The sequence below is a fragment of the Aedes aegypti genome, chromosome 1 (assembly GCF_002204515.2).
Source record: "Aedes aegypti strain LVP_AGWG chromosome 1, AaegL5.0 Primary Assembly, whole genome shotgun sequence".
Taxonomy (NCBI): Eukaryota; Metazoa; Arthropoda; class Insecta; order Diptera; family Culicidae; genus Aedes; species Aedes aegypti.
This window is the reverse complement of record NC_035107.1, coordinates 211,006,132-211,023,196: the sequence shown is the minus strand read 5'-3', so window position 1 is coordinate 211,023,196 and position 17,065 is coordinate 211,006,132. Positions and strand designations below refer to the sequence as shown.

General features: G+C 44.4%; 1 protein-coding gene across 1 annotated transcript in view; it reads left to right on the top strand.

Moving 5' to 3' along the window:
• LOC5568718 overlaps positions 1–17,065 on the top strand; it is a 697,097-nt gene that overhangs the window by 368,022 nt on the left and 312,010 nt on the right. Inside the window, exons 4-5 of the mRNA XM_021857460.1 lie at positions 2,670–3,419; positions 3,724–4,229. Coding sequence (XP_021713152.1) covers positions 2,670–3,419; positions 3,724–4,229 — 1,256 coding nt within the window. The remainder of the gene's footprint in view (positions 1–2,669; positions 3,420–3,723; positions 4,230–17,065) is intronic.

The following is a 17,065-nucleotide window of genomic DNA, read 5'->3' as shown; positions in this document are numbered from 1 at the left end:
TTCCAAAAGGGCTTGGAGCCAGGGCCCAATTGAGAAATTTTGTTTTCAAATTTTTTGTTTCTTAATTGTGAGAATCGTTTTTTATTTTTTTTTTCTGAAGGATCTCATACTTCGTTTTACAATATACAAAAAAAGATTGGATCTCTTTTGAGTTGGAGATCTCTTTTGAGCTTCAGATGTTACTAGACGACTGTCTACAAATTCGGATGACATAGTAGTGACCGTAAAACGGGGTAACTTTGATAGTGTTTTCGAAGAAAACTTCAATATTTATGCATGCTCAAAGAATTACAATTTATATTTTGATTGCACTTGATAGATTGCCAAAAGATTTATTCTGAATGGTTGTATTATTGTTCATATAATCGAAAGTCGGTTTTCTGTTTTGGGGTAACTTTGATAATGGAGTATAAATCGAACAAAATTGAATGAATTACGGAACATTTATAGGGCGTTGCATACCTCTAGGCGTTTAACGCTATATGAAAATTCCTGACTTAGATTACAAATATGGTCCCAGTTTGTGAAAATGGTTTTTGCTAAGAGATTTGACACCGAATTCATGTTCTACTATAACTAGGCTGTCATGGATAAGTGATGAACTCATTATGACTTTATCAAAAAGTGATCGTAGAACAGATTGTTTGTAGGCGTTGCAAAAATGCTAAAATCTAGTAAATATTTTATAGTTGCATATAAATTCTCAAATGCACTTGATTCCAACGAAAATAGCATTGACATTAAGTATTTTTTTTTTTTTTTTTTTTTTTTTGTATGGTATTCAGTTGGAGCTGCCTGACAGCTTAACTTGTCAAGGCTGAACCCTCGGTCTGGCTTTTGCCAAGTTTCCCCTCTACCAGGACCAATACTCAGACGGACTAGGCAATGGCGCCCACATGAACACTGTTTTTTATTAGTATTGTGACGTGGTAGTTTTTGAAAAGTACCCATATTCCCTTGCTTCTGAGAAAAGGAAGCATTATGAAAATCAGCAGCTCCATTAGAATTTGTTTGAAATAGTAGTGCATTACTAATACTGTCTAGTCGAAATGGTTTTGAATAATTTGTCATACAAGTGCTATGGACCTATGCATGGGCCCACCCTCCGACGTCCTGGCGGTGCCGTGTTATTTACGTGACCATGGCAACGAGTGAATTTGGCACCGCTCAAACGTCAGATAAGCGAACCCGTGCATCGGTCCATTCTGATTACTATGGACCGATGCACGCGTTCACCATTTGACGTTTGAGCGGTGCCGTGTTATTTACGTGACCATGGCAACAAGTGAACTCGGCACCGCTCAAACGTCCAATGGACCAATGCACGAGCCCACTAATTTGACGTTTGAGCGGCGCCGAATTCACTCGTTGCCATGGTCACATAAATAACACGGCACCGCTCAAACGTCAGACAGCGAACCCGTGCATCGGTCCATAGTGAACCCCCTGCATCGGTCCATTGTCTTTTACGTAAGATTAGAGTCTTAAATGTCAAGTGTCGTCAAGTCTTAACAAAATTAGGCTGTTTAGTAGTAGTTCTAGTTAATTTCATTTTTTGTTGTTAAAAGTATTTATTGGTCATTACGTTCATATATCCTTAAAGAAAAAAGTCGCTTTCCTTGCCTGTTCAACAATTTTTCGAAACTAGCAAGTGTACCCTAATGATCGATCTCAGCGTCTTACTTTTCATAGTCATTTTTATAGTGAATATTGAAGAGTAAAGTTACCTTAGGCTTCTATTACAGTCTCCTACAAGATTCACTTTTCGGTGGCAAATGCAATGCTTCACAACGCCTACTTTCTACTTGTAAATTTTGCGAAAATGAAGCTGGAATTAGATTATTTATACCGCTGTTACAAAAGAGGTATTTCTTATTATGGCAATGTAAAAACCATATTAAAATAAGATTGTCGCCGCTTATTTCTACTCAGTGAATCTATTAGTCATTTTCCTAAGAGTTCTTAAGTATTCCCTACGTCGTATATGATAACGATGTGTCTAGCTAGCTAATAGTAAGAGTGGCTACGGATCATTCTGGTTAGCAAAAGGCAAACTGAACGTCATCAATAGTATTAATGTCCACTTCGAATAGATTAATTATTTGAAATGGGCATCAATTCTATCAATGACGCAGAATGTCCGTTGGATCACATCCGAGATATTATTGCGTCTATGCCATATGAATTATGACGCGGCTTTAAGCAAAAAATGCCAAAATGTGATACCACCACTACAGGTTACGCCTTTGGTTTCCATCATATGGGCTAATGGATTATGCCCTCCCATCGCGGCAAGGTCGCATAACCAAGGGGAGGGAAAAATAGCATTGACATTAAGTATTATACTAATACTCTTTACTATTGCATTCGTTTTGCTAAACTGATTAACCGAAACTTCGTTATTTCGTTTAATATGTTGAGGGTCTCGAACTATCTAAGTTACCCGCATTATCAAAGTTACCCCGTTTCACGGGACTTAATTTTGGTAGACAATGACTCTTGTCGAGTCATTTCATTAACCTAAATTTTGTCACGTGCCGCTAGCAAACAAAAATCTTTCTCAAAATCGCAGCTGTTACCCAAAACTAAGTTTAGTCGTTAATCACACAGTCGCGCCTGCATCAAACCGGGCATTTAATCCTTGGAAAACTTTTCTCCATTTCTTCCAGATTCTGGCATCTATCAAAACGACCCCCGTGTTCACCATCACGGAATTCCTCCAGCGAACAGCAAAAAAGATGGCGAATCTACATCCTCGTCCTCATCATCATCGTCTTCGCTGGACCGATTGAATTACGCTCTCGAAACGCTCAAAATCAGTGACACGACCTTTCACGACAAGAGCAAACTCCAGTCGCCACTCAATCAGCAGTACGAGAATCTTATTAACGACCATTCCGCGGATCCGCTGGAAGACGCCGATTCCCGGAAACAAAGGAAGCTCTCCGATTGGTACTACATCAAGACCAGTCCGACCAAGCACAAGAAAGCTTCCGCCCCGGCCAGTCCCTGTGTCCAAAGGCGGAATCGACCCGGCGACAGTTCACCTCCTCCACTACCGCTTCCGCAGCTTATTCCGCCTCCCGGGTCAAGTCAGGGCCAAGTGTTGCTCACAAAAGTTTTAATTTCCAGTAAATATTCTTCCCCGAATGACGGCCAGGGCCATTCAAATTTGCCAAACAGCAATAAATTCTCCTCTCCGGTTTTGGGTTCGCGACGATTCGGCGGAGACCATGGTTCGCCTCCGAAGCCGATTCTGCCACCTCAGGCTGCCCCACGGAGGCACTTTCCGGTTGCGGCGACGGTTACATGTGCTGGTTCGAGTCCCGCCGAAACGACAATGGCGACCGTGGCAATAAATGATACAAATCTGTCGGCGGCGGATCGAAGAAAGTGTTTGAACAATGCAACCCGAACAGGTGAGTGCAATAGTCAATTAATATTCGATAGAAATTGAATCGAATATAGATTGGTACTTAGTTTTCGAATTGATTTCAATTCGATTTCGACTGTCATTGGAGATTAAAATCGAGATGCGGAATATCGAGTAAGAGAGAGAGTTGACTGTAAATTGGTAACAATCAAAAATGGATCTAAATGCAAAAAAAAAATCTAATCCAAACTGAATAGCAATCGTATCTGAATTTGTAGATTCCAATCAAACCCGAAAGTTTATGAAAATTTGCAAAATTTCTCATACATTTCCACTCCACTTATTTATAGGCATCTCAACGGGTTCGAGTTACACCCACATCCCGAACAACGACATCACCATCACCAGCACCAGCAGCAGTTTCGAGCACATCCCGGAGATTATCGGCCATCGATTTTCGCCGTACTGCCAACGCAAACAACGTCATGGCATTTATGAAAATTTTCCAGCGAATCGAACTGTGGCGGCTACCATTGGAAACGACACAACCGGCAGCCATAATCATAATCACCATCGTCATCGCCCGGATCAGGAACAGGAGTTTCCGCAGCCGTACGACATTGTGGATATGAGTGTGCTGCAGCAGGACCAACAACAGCAACGCTACAAAAAGGCCGTCAAACGTCCGTTGCCGAGGGTACCGCCGGTTTCGGAACCAGATCCGATGCAGTCGAGGCCGCCTCCACCGGTGCCACCGTTGCCATCGGCTGCTGCCCTCAAAGCGGCCATTGCCATCGAGTACGGCGAGGAGGATGAGGCTGAGGATGACCGACGCAAGAAGAGTTCATTGACCAGGGTGAGTAACCAATCAATGGAATGGTTTCCTCGGATTTGTATTTTTAGCTTGAATGGAATACACTAAAATCTCCAATTACCTTATGTGTCGGGGGTTTAGAAATTTAAGCAAACGACCGTTTTAGATGATTATAGAACGCGTGTTCAAGACAATAAGTCTAGAGAACCAAACAGACCGTTGCAATGTCTTTGTTTTATAATCACCCTAAGGTTATACAAAATTCCTTGAGTATATGCATAGGCGTAAATAGCCATCAAGCCATATCCCCTCTGCATTGGATGTAGTATATCGTAAAGATGTAGGGAAACTTACGTATTCTCGGCAGTCTAAGCCGATACCACGCTTGTTTTGTCATTTTCTCGGACATCAGCAGACAAATTCCGTGTTTGTCTGTTTACATTTAAGCGTTGCTCAATCCTCTATCGATTCACACCGACAGACTTGTCAAAATGTTTTTGGAAACGTTTTTACAACGCTGCGAACATCTCTTGTCAGTGTGACTATTGTCGGCAGCCTCATTCTCTTCGGCAACTTTCCCATAAGATCTGCTGGTGAATCACTTCGACAGCTCCAAATCAGTCGCATTTTGAAGTGTGTTCATTTGAATTGATGACATCGGTGGCGATATTGTTTGTTCAGTCTCGGAAATCTCCTCAGTGGGAAGCGGGCAGAACAAATAATAATCTGAATGTTTTCATTGGCGTGTTTTGATAGAAAAATACTGTATATTTATCGTTTGAAATTTGGTTGCCGATAATAGTCGAATGGTGCTGTTCCCGAAGGGAAACCAAAATTTTCCAAAAGCAGCTGACTGGTTTTCAGCAACGCTCAAAAATAAAGTGGTTTCCTCTTGCCGTTTACAAATACTTTCCAATTAATTCACCTTGGAATCAATTTTCGCTCACGTACCCTAGTACTTCTAGTGCGTTTCGTTGTTATTTTGGAATAGTCTTAATCACCGGAAAGACACGTCTACAGTTCAAATCACCGGAACGACCACGGTTTTCTTTGGCGGAAGGAGTTGGGTTTCCACAGAGCGGGTCCCTTTACAACTGTAACCGACGATTTATCCACTTTATCACCCGGAAATTATTTAATATAAGCAAATAAAGTTCACTTACTAATCTATCGATTTTTCCTCTAATTTCCAAATGGCGAAATTCTACTATTTTCCTATGGTTTTTTTTTTTACCTCGCCCTTTATCATCTACACATCGACAGGTTTGTTTTGCATCTCTCTTTTTCGTCTACCACTACTACTTTGTGAACTGTCATGTTGCGGTTATGCTCGCGACTAGACCGGTTCACTTATTAGGCCGGTCCAAACCGCGTCGCAACACCCCGGCTCGTAACATCCGGCATTCCCGGATTTACCTTACCTCCAGCGTCGCCAGATTTACTACACCCCGTCGTTGTACCTTACCATCAGCCGTCCTCACGTCCGCCTGCCGGACTCGTTCATCCGAGCCCTTGATCACCGCTTCGACGATACCCCGTCTCCAGGACTTCCGATTCCTTCCGTCGACTACGAAGATCAAATCGCCCACTTCGAGCGGTTTCTGATCGTCGAACCATTTCGACCGCTGGTTGATCGTCGGAAGGTACTCCTTCGTCCATCTCTCCCACGTTCGGTCTGCTAGGAACTGCGACCGCTCATATACGTTCCGCAGTGCCTCTGCGGAAGCCGTCGATCCTCCGTCCACTTTCAAGTCTGCACCAGACACCGTTCCTCGTAGGAAGTGGTTCGGCGTCAGTGCTTCGCATTCGCTCGAATCCTGTGGCAAGTAGGTCAACGAACGCGTGTTGATCATGTCTTCCGCTTCAGCCAGAGTTGTCACCAGGATCTCATCGGTCAATTTTCGTCCGTCGTCGAGTGCCCGCATCGTTTCTTTCACCGTTCCCAGACACCACCCATGTATGGGGTTCCAGGAGGAATAAAATGCCAGGCGGTAGTCGAGCTGCACACGGTTTCCGCACACTCCTAGTTGATTTTCTCCAGTTTGACCATCTCGTTGTTCGCTTCCCGAAAGCATGTAGCATTATCGGAAAAGATTTGGTGTGGCTTTCCATACTTGCTACTGAAGCGCGTGATCGCCATCCGGCACGATTCCGTGGTAAGGCTGTGCACGACCTCGAGGTGCACCGCGCGCACCGATAAACAGGTAAAAACTGCCACCCAACGCTTCTCCTTTCGACGCCCCACCGTGACTTCCACCGGACCAAGGTAATCCAGGCCGACGGAACTAAAGGGCCGATGTTGAGTGGTGACTCGTTCGACGGGAAGGGGAGCCATTCTCGGTGATCTCGGTCGACACTTGAGGACTTTGCACCAGACGCAATGTTTCACCACCTGCTGGATCGCCGGACGCATTTTCGGAATTTGAAACCGCTGCCTCGTCTCGTTGAACACGGTTTCCAAATTGGCGTGTCCGAACTCTTCGTGGTAGTGCTGTATCAACCTTTGCGTGATTTCGTGAGCCCGCGACAGAATAATTGGATGCTTCTTGTCGAAGGAGCTCTCCTCCGAGTTGGCAAGTCTGCCATCCATGCGCAGCACTCCCTCTTCGTCCAGTACCGGAGAACTTTTGTAGATCGGGCTACTCTTCTTGATGTTCTCCACCGGTTTGCCCGGCTGGCACTTGAGGTTTTTGGTGAGCGCGCTCATCTCGTCAGGAAAGCTGTCCCACTGTGCTTGTCGCTGAAGCTCTTATCGCTGCAGTGGTGTTGGCCACTGCTCTTCCGGCCGGTACAGGAACAATGGTCCGTTGAACCACTCGCCGTCATTTTGCAGTGGAGGGCCTTGTCCCCACTTCGTCAGCACGTCCGCAACGTTGAGCTTCGTTGGTATCCACCGCCAATCCGTTACGTTTGTCAGCTCTTGGATCTCGCCGACGCGGAAAGCAACAAATTGTTAGCAGCGGTGTTGATCGGAGTGCAGCCAACTATAAACGGTGCGGGAATCCGTCCAGAAGACAGTGCGGCAAATCCGGTACGAATGCATGTCGAGTACAGTTTGGCTTATTCGCGCTCCCAGAACCGCGCCCATCAGTTCCAGCTGGGGAATCGACTGTCGTTTTATTGGCGCCACCTTCGCCCGCGACATCCTCAAACTGCAGTGGACCACACATCCGTATCCATGTTCGATGGCATCGGTAAAGATGTGGACTTCCAGCGAATCAACTTCGGCAGATTTAGCGCCACCGATGTAACAGCGGGGAATCTGGATAGCTTCAACTACCGGTAACAGCCCAGACAACCAAAATGTACGTATAATGAAATCACTTGCAGGCGTTGTATGTGAAAAAAATATCATATAATATGTTGCGAAAAGGCCTTCTACGTACAAAAGTGGAGGCGATTTACGTGAATATATTATGTGATGAATAATAGCATACAATGCGAGTGCATAAATTATCTACCGAACTAACCTGTGATCTAATGCGACTCAACTTATGATAACAAATGTTGATTTGACAGCTGCTACGAATTGATTCGATTTACTTTGGACGAGTGTACGGGACAAGGCAAAATGTACAAATAAACTCAGAAAAAAGCGTTTTATGAGAAGAAATTCACCAATCTGACGATTTTGTCCACCATGTTTTGTGGGTTTGATGTAATTTGTATAAATTTACGAGTTATTACGTGAACTTTCATGCGACTTCTGGTTGTTTGGGAGAGCTGTCCACCGCTTCCACAGCTGCCAGGTGTCGGGATCGATCTCTTGGTCCCAATCGCAGCCGGATCGCCACAGATACTGTATGACGATTTTTCCGTGGATGGTAAACGGCGACAGCAGTCCAAGCGGATCGAAAAATCCCATCACGCAGCTGGCGACAAGTCTTTTTGTCGGCCGTTTGCCTTCGTAGAAGTACGGCAATAATTCCTCGCGGTGGGTCGTTGCAAAGGCAAACTGGTCCATGTCCGGATCCCAGATGACTCCCAACACTCTCTCATTCGACGTTTGCTTGTCACGGCCGAAATGCACCGGCGCCGCCGGTTTCTCCTCTCCCAGAATCCGTAGCACTTCTGGTGAATTCGACACCCAGTTTCGGATCTCGAATCCTCCTTTTTGGTGGACCAGTCGTACTTCCTGAGCTCGCTTGACAGCTTCTTCCTTCGTATCCACGCTATCGAAGTAGTCATCGACGTAGTGTCGGTGAATGATCGCTGCCGATGCTTCTGGGTAGTGTGAGGCGAATTCTTTAGCGTTTCGATTCTTCACGAATTGGGCCGAGCAGGGAGAGCTCGTCGACCCGAACGTCGCTACGTCCATGACGTAGATACTCGGTGGGTACTCCGAATGTTTTCGGAAAATGAACCACTGCTTTTGTTTGTCTTCGGCGCGAATCTTCAGCTGGTGGAACATTTCCTTCAAGTCGCCGCCGAAAGCGATGCTCCTTTCGCGGAAACCAGCAAGAACTTTTACCAGCGGAACTAGCATGTCCGGTCCTGCTAGCAGTTGCGAGTTCAGGGAAATTCCTTGTACCGTAGCCGCGGCGTCCCAGACGAGGCGAACCTTTTTCCGTTTTCTTTGGGTTTTGAACGACGTTGAGCGGGAGGTACCAGACCTGATCGGAGGCAGTACCGTTCAGCTCTTCCGCGGTGGCGAGGTGTGCATACCCCTTTTGCTGGTACTCGTCGATCTGTCTGCAGACGTTTTCCCGCAATTTCTCGTTTTTCTCAAGTCGCTTCTCCAGCTGCTTCATCCTCCGCAGGGCCATTGCGTAACTGTCCGGGAATCGTGGGTCATCCGTTTTCCACAGCAATCCAGTCTCGAAGCGATCGCCGACGCGTTTGGTGGTGCGCTCCAATATTTCCCGGGCACGTTTCTCCTCCGCTGTTTCCTGCGGAATCGCCACGACGGACTCCTCCAACGCGTAGTGGCTTTTCAGCAGCTCGTGCAGATCATCGTTGGTAATTCTCTGGTGGTAGCCAAGGAAGTTGCCTGATGCAACCGTGCTGCTTTGCCTCGGCCCGTACACCGTCCATCCGAGGTTAGTTCGGACTGCGATTGGCTCCATTGTAGTGCCTATCTTTGCCTCCATCGGAGCAAACGAATGGATGTTATTCGCACCGATGAGCAATTGCGGCTGTCCGTCGTAGGACTCGATAGACAAGCCTCGCATGTGCCCGTATTCAGCGGCGAGCTCCTCGATGTCCAGCTTCTGACGTGGTAGCATCAATTTGCCAACCGTATGAACCGTGTGCAGGAGCATCTTGTCGTTGGCACCGGCGTTTGTGCTCGATATCCACAAGCTGGTTCTGCCGGTTTCTTCCACTCTCGATACGTTTCCCGTCCACCTGATGGTGAGTCGCTCTTGTATTCCGAAAGCACCCAGGCGATCGGCGAGCTTTTTCTCCACCAGTGTGACGGAGGCACCTTCGTCGAGAAATGCGAGCACCGTAGCGGATTTTCCACCGCTGTGGAGTTGTACCGGTACGATCCGGAATAGAAACGTGCAATTGGTCCTAATGTGTGCACTTAATCCGACCGTGTTTTCGACCGGATGCATCAGCGGGTTGTGCGGTTCTCTGCATTCGCCGACATTACAGCGAATTCTAAATTTGTACTGTCCGTCGTGCTCGTTGAGGCAAATATGGCACAGCTTCTCTCGAGTCACCAGTCTCAACCGGTTAACGTATCGCAGCTTCTTGAAGTCCGCACAGTGTCGCAGTCGGTGGTTGGTTCCCTGACACATTTTGCACGGTTTGAGCTTCTTCACTTCGCTGGACGTAGCGGCTGGATTGCTGGCTTCGTTGTGGAGGTATAGTCCAGCCTTCTCCTTGTGCAGCTTCTTCCCGGATTGAGGAACTGCCTTCGGCTGCTGCAGCGGCTTGAATTCGACGTCAACATTGGCCTCGCAAGCATCTGCCACGATGTCCATCAGGAAGTCTGTCAGCGTTCGCAACGTCGTTTCGCCCCGGCCTCTTCGGAAGTGGATCCACTCACGCTTCTCGCGATCTGGCAGCTTATCGACCAGTGACTTGATCAGCAGTGGGTTGACAAGGTGTTGATGAAGTTCCGCGGTCTCCAGATGACTACAGAGTTGCTCCACCGTGTTTCCGAATGGAACGAAGCTCCGGAGATTATCCGCCTTCGGAGGTTGCAGACGATTCACCTTATCCAGCAGGCTCTCGAGTAGTTGTTCTGGGCGGCCGAAGCTCGAGGGCATCGCCTTCCAGCGCTTCATGCAGTCGCATGAGGTTTTCGTGGTTCATGTAACCACATGCCTCGTTAGAAGCTTTGTAGGCCGTAGAACAGAGGCCACTACGCTGGTTTGCCCGAGAATTTTGGGAGTTTGTAGGTTAGTCCCTTCCTCGCGGCTAGCTGCGCCTTGGTCGGTCCAGTCCGTTGTTGCTCCAGCCCGTTTTGGCTTATTTCCTCCACCTTATCCATGCCTTTCCGCTTGAGGTGGCTAGATGGCGGAATGGGACATTCCTCGTCCGACGATTCGGAAGATTGACTCGACACTTCGGATTCTTCAACGTCCTCGCTATCCTCGTCCAAGTCATCGTCGTCTGCCGCTAGCTTCATGACGTTCTCCTTGCTCAGCTTCAACACCTTTTCGTTGACTTTGCTGACACGACCGTCGCCACCGAGTTTTGACGCCGATGTTGGCCCCTTTTGGATTGAAAACTGCGCCAACTGCTTATCCATGGTCTCCATCTTCTTCTCGAACGACTCCTAGTTCGCCTTCATCCGCTCGATCTGTTTCGCTTTTTTTTCAGAGCATTTCCGCTTGCCAAGCCTTTTGCTCCTCTTCTTCTTCGGCACGCATCTGCAGCTCCAACTCCATCTTCTTTCGCTCGAAGGCACGCTGCATCTCCCTTTCTCTTTTCATCAGCTGCAGCTCCGCTTCCATCTCCTCATACTGCCGCTTTTGACGTTCCTCTAGCGCTCTGATTTTTGCTTCAACGCTAGATGCGCCTAAGCGGGAGTTGACGCTGGATTTATCAGACTCATCGACTTCCTTGCGGCTGCGCTGCTGACACAACGGGAATGAAACCATGCGGAACAACCATCACAAGCAATCATTTCTTCGTCCTGAGTCGACGGACCGCAGATACCACACGGAGTTTCCGTGAAATCAAGACGCGTTGGTTGACGGAATCGGAATCGGAAGCCATATTTGGGGCAAGATTGGCTTCTCACAAGGATACAATCGTATGTCACTTTATTTTTGAGAATGTTCCCGAAGGGAAACCAAAATTTTCCAAAAGCAGCTGACTGGTTTTCAGCAACGCTCAAAAATAAAGTGGTTTCCTCTTGCCGTTTACAAATACTTTCCAATTCAATTCACCTTGGAATCAATTTTCGCTCATGTACCCTAGTACTTCTAGTGCGTTTCGTTGTTATTTTGGAATAGTCTTAATCACCGGAAAGACACGTCTACAGTCTAGATCACCGGAACGACCACGGTTTTCTTTGGCGGAAGGAGTTGGGTTTCCACAGAGCGGGTCCCTTTACAACTGTAACCGACGATTTATCCACTTTATCACCCGGAAATTATTTAATATAAGCAAATAAAGTTCACTTACTAATCTATCGACTTTTCCTCTAGTTTCCAAATGGTGAAATTCTACTATTTTCCAATGGTCTCCCTACATAACTTTACAATACTTATTTCGATGGATTTTTTGAAACGGTACATTGGCTTTTGCTATATAAAGTAAGATTTCTGGTTGCCTGGGTAGATGTTACGTAAATAGAGGTTTTAGTGTGTGCAATATTTCTGATGTGGCCTGCAGGGAAAAGTCTCTGGAGGTTCAAACGGGATCAGATATTACTGGGTGGGCGTCGATCTATAGTTGGTCCAATGATCGAACATTCATTGTAACAAATTTCAATTAGCATCATTTTCAAATACCAATTCTAGTTTCATTTTCTGCGATAAATTTGACCCTTGAAACCATTAAAGTAAATTGAACGGACCTGAGAAGATTCTCACCCTTGAACCGTTTAAAATTTACGTTTATATCCTTTGATGAAAAAAGAAATGAAGGACATTTAATCGTGATGTTGAGAAAATGGAGAACCCAGACAGAAAAAAATCCACTCACTTCCCCCTTCAAGGTGAAAGGAATGCTTGCTCGCCATGAATTTCACTTTGAATGTAATTTTAATTAAATAACCTTTCGCTCGCGCGTTCGGACTGACGACGACGGAAATGGCTTCCTGGACGAAAAGAACCCACCAGAAGCAGAAGCAGAAGTCGGGTGTAAAATCATTTCCGTTTGGTGCTGACGACACCCGCCGGAATGGAGAACCGGAAAAGCATGGGAATAAATTAAAACAATGTTTCCATTTGTGTCCACTCTCCACTGGCAACGGGGGATGGAATCTTTCCAAAGAAAGAAAGGATGCGAAAATGGTGATGATCTCGACGGTGCTGGAACCTGATATTAGATGTAACGGAATTAGCACCGTTCGACGGGTCCATTTTATGGTTTCTCATTACTACGTCCCCTTTTTAGTTGAATGGTTATGTGTTCTATGCTTCGGGAAGAATCGAGATACGCATAACTGGTAAGGTATTTTTTTAAACAATTGTTTGAGATTTTGATCAAGATAGTAGAATGTTTTGGTGTAGAGCTATTCGAACAAAAAATATATTAAGAAATGTTTAATGTAAAGGCGTGAATTGTGTCCCTTACAAAAGTTTCACCCGAAATATTCCTTGGGAGTATTTCGTGAGTTCCTTTGAAGATTCATCCATGAATTCCAAGGACGTCTCTTCTTCTGAAATTTCCTTAGATGTTTATTTTTTTCAATGATTTTTACTTAAAGTTTTCGAGAGTTTTCTCCAAAAGAACATCTGCAGGAATTATTTAGATTAGTTTTAAAAATCAATTGCTGATTACAAAGAAGTCATCCCCATCCGTAGGCCTGGGATTGAACCCATGACTTTCTGTTTGCCAAGCAAAAGCGGTAGCCATTAGATCACCAAGCACCCTACAGCAAGATCCTGCTGAGGGTGCTGGGCTTGAATCCCGAGGATCTTTTAGGGTTGACATTTTTTTCGACTTCTCACGGTATCGAGAATCATCGTGCTTGTCACACGATATACCATGGCACTTATGGTCAATTGACAGATGCAGCCCTCAGTTAATGGCCGTTGAAGCCCTTATAGAATACTGAGAAGCAGTTTATGTTCCAGTTGGGACGTAACACCATGAAAAAGAAGAAGAATCTTTACATTGGATTTCCAACTTTTCATGAATCAAAAAAGTTTGCCTTTGTTCAATAGTATAACTCAGCGCACAGCTCTATTCCAACTTTGACCTCCTAAATCCATTCTAATCCCGATCCTTCTGAGAAAGTTTCCTTCTGCTGCGAGTAAAAATCATTACACCAGTCAGACAGCTCCCTCCAACAGTAACTCATTTGACGGATTTCTTCCCAAAGCCACATCTGGAATGCATACAAGACTTTTGCCATGATGATGAGTTTTGATGGGGTTCGTGGGGAGGGACGAAGATGGTCGAAGTTTGAATCAAGCAAACGTAATAGCAACTGCTCCGTTAGCATCTTAACAGTGAGTGCTTTGAAAAGCACGTCGTTGTCTTCGTACAGTATGTTTCATAATAAATGTTAAAACCGTCATATCATAAGTGTTATATGATGATTTGTATGTATAGAGAAAATTAAAACAAATAAAGTATGTTATTCAAAAATGATTTGTCCAATCTGTGTTAGACTATGTTTATTATATGTGTCTGTCACTTTCTTGTTACAAGAATTTCAACATGCAATTTAATCGAGCTCCATGTTTTATGATAAAGGCGTATACAACGTCAACGATGGGATGTTAATCTTCACAAGCCTTTTCTCGAACAATCGCTCATGACCAGGCATTGCAGAATTCGTTTTCATTTGATTTCGAAGCTCGACCAAAGCAAGCGAAGGCAGAGTTTAAACCACCCGCACCCCCCGAGTCGGAAATTTAGGAACAAATTTTTGATATGAAACGACGTGAAAACCGAAACATTTTCGGCTGCAACGCCTTTAACGTTCCGTCAGTCGCTCAAAAAAAAGTTACACGAGTGGTCGCATCGTTTACTGAGTACACGCGGAGCAATTTTGATTGTAAATCTAAAATTATGCAAGATAGAATATTGATGTCTTCGGCAAATTTCTTCAGTCCTACGGTACCAATTGGTCAGTGGAAAAATAAAACATTGGAAACATCCTCACCTTCCTGTGACCATCGGATTGTGCCCCAGGGGAACCGATAAAGTGGACATTTCGCAATGCAACATCTGGAACACAAATATCTCAGGATCTATATATTTTAGCAAGATGGTGTCTTCGGCAAAGTTGTTCAGTGGATCAAGGACTAACATGCGATAGGTCGCTTGTTTCGAAATTCTGCCACCAGTTGGCGCTAGTGAGCATGTAATTTTTCAAACACAGATATCTCAGGATCCTGATTACCTAGAAAAATGCGGTCTTCGACAAAGTTGTTTAGTAGGTCATGGACTAACCTATTATATGCCATCTAACTTGAAATTCTGCAACCAGATGGCGCTAGTGAGTATACAATATTTCAATCACGAATATCTCGAATATCAATTTTTTAGAAAGATGGTGTTTTCGGCAAAGTTGTTCAGTAGTTCATGGACTAATGTATTGATTACAGGTCAAGGTCTAGCGTGTGATAGGCCACTCAACTAGAAATTCTACCACCTAGGCGCTAGTGAGCATGCTGTATGTTGATCGCGGCTATCTCAGGATAGCGAGATGGTGTCTTCGGCAAAGCTGTTTAGTAGATCAAGGACTAAACATAAGCTGTGCCATTTGATTAGCAAGCCCCGTTGTAAATGAAGCCTATCCTTTACTATTTTACGTATTATAAAAACTTTTACCGGAAGACAACTGACAATGGACCCTTTTAAGCTTAGCAAGTGGTGAAATTCTCCTTGGAGACATTTCTACAACGCTGCAGAACTTTTTCTATGGGGGGCATATTGCCCGGTTTGTTTTGAAACGTCAATATTTGGACTGTTTACAGAACACGCCTTGTACTTGTTTGATAGGGAGTTGGATCCTATTCTTGGTACTTTTGATTCACTTCGGCAGTGTTTTTTTTTTAAAGCTTGAGAGCTCATATTTGGCCACAATATGCGTCGTATTGAAGTGTATCTTATTGCAAAGTTTCAGTTTCAGTTGAATCATGGAAGTGCCCAAGCTACTCTGTACCCTACCAGACAAGAAAAAGTTGTGTGCAGAGCATGACTAACTAAGTAAATAACAATTCGACACCAACAACTATAGAATTAATACATTTGCTACTACGATAGTGCAGTTTTTCCTAAAGGCCCAAACGCAATGAAAGCGGAACGGCAACGTAAAGCGGAACCGGTCCGCCAGGTTGAACTATAACATGCTAGTCGGATCAGTGTTGGTTCACTTTCATTCGTTGACAGCTCAGTCGAGATGATGTGATTCATGTTGGCGAACCAGGTCCGCATTCCGTTGCCGTTCCGCTATCATTGCATTTGGGCCTTTAGGGTGGGTGGTGTATTATACTTGTCCACCCTAATGGGCGTCAGAAAGCTGTTACACAAAAACGAAGATGGGTGTGTGTTAGTGAGAAGCGATATGAAAATTTAAATTTTAGTATGGTTCTATGAGTCGATATCTAGTAGCGAAAAATTGACTCATGGAGGTTTCACAATATACCAGTGCAGCGAAAATACAATATTTTTTTGTGTTGCTATAAACGAAGCAAGTCAAAATTAAACGATCTTTTTATTACTCATTTTTGTAGTCAAATTATTTAAATACTGAAATAGAAAATCATCCTACAACATTGATTTTGTTATATACATTGTTCATTATTAATGCTATATCATAACATATTTAGGAAACTCTTTGCATTGGGGTCGAAAACGAATGTTACCAAAATCTAACAGTACTTATGTTGTGAAAAATTCGGTTTGCCGACATCTCAGTGGAATAAATTCCGAGTTTCGATTCTGAAAATTACCGAATCCTCAGCTCTTGGGTTCTTGGCGAAATGTTTCGCTGAGGTCGGAGACATTGTGTAAGTGTGTACGGATCTCCATTTACCCGGTTCACCGTATCATGAGAATATCCGATATCATTCTACCTGAAAACCGCGTAGTTATAGTGTGTCTTATGTGAGGAGAATTTCTGTGCGTTTTACGAAGTCTTTTCACGCAAACATAATCAATGTATTCATCAGAAATTCGTTTAACAGGCTAAATATAAAAATAAGATTGGTCAATTTGAATCTAGTTGAAATTCTAGAATGAACCTAAGGCGGCATTCACAGATTACGTAGCGCTCTACAAGGAGGGAGAGTAGGCTCAAGCGTTACGACTCTTACAAAAATTTGAAATTTTTCATACAAAAAGCGTTACAAAAGAGGGAGGGGTTAAAATTTCTAATTTTAGCGTTACGTAATTAATGGATGCTGCCTTATATCTCTAATATTATGGTGTGCTTGCCTATGCATTCAGAGATAGTGAAATATTATAACATTTGACAAAACGTGCTTTGATAGCCCAAATGATCAGCATCATTAGATGTTCAGAAAATAAAATTCTCACTGGCGCCGAATTACATAATTTCAAATATAATTGCCAATAACATGTCAGCACTTTGCTTACTGAATAACTTTGACGAAGACGTCAAGTTTTAAAATAATCTGAAACTCGAAGATTCTTTATTGTAAAAATTTGAATCAGTACCTCTAGCGTAGCCTGATGGAAGTATTTGGAATCTAGCAGCCCACTGCATTTTAAATTGAATGTTGAAGAATTTTGAGTACATTACCCCTCACACGATGGTCCGTGATATACAGAAC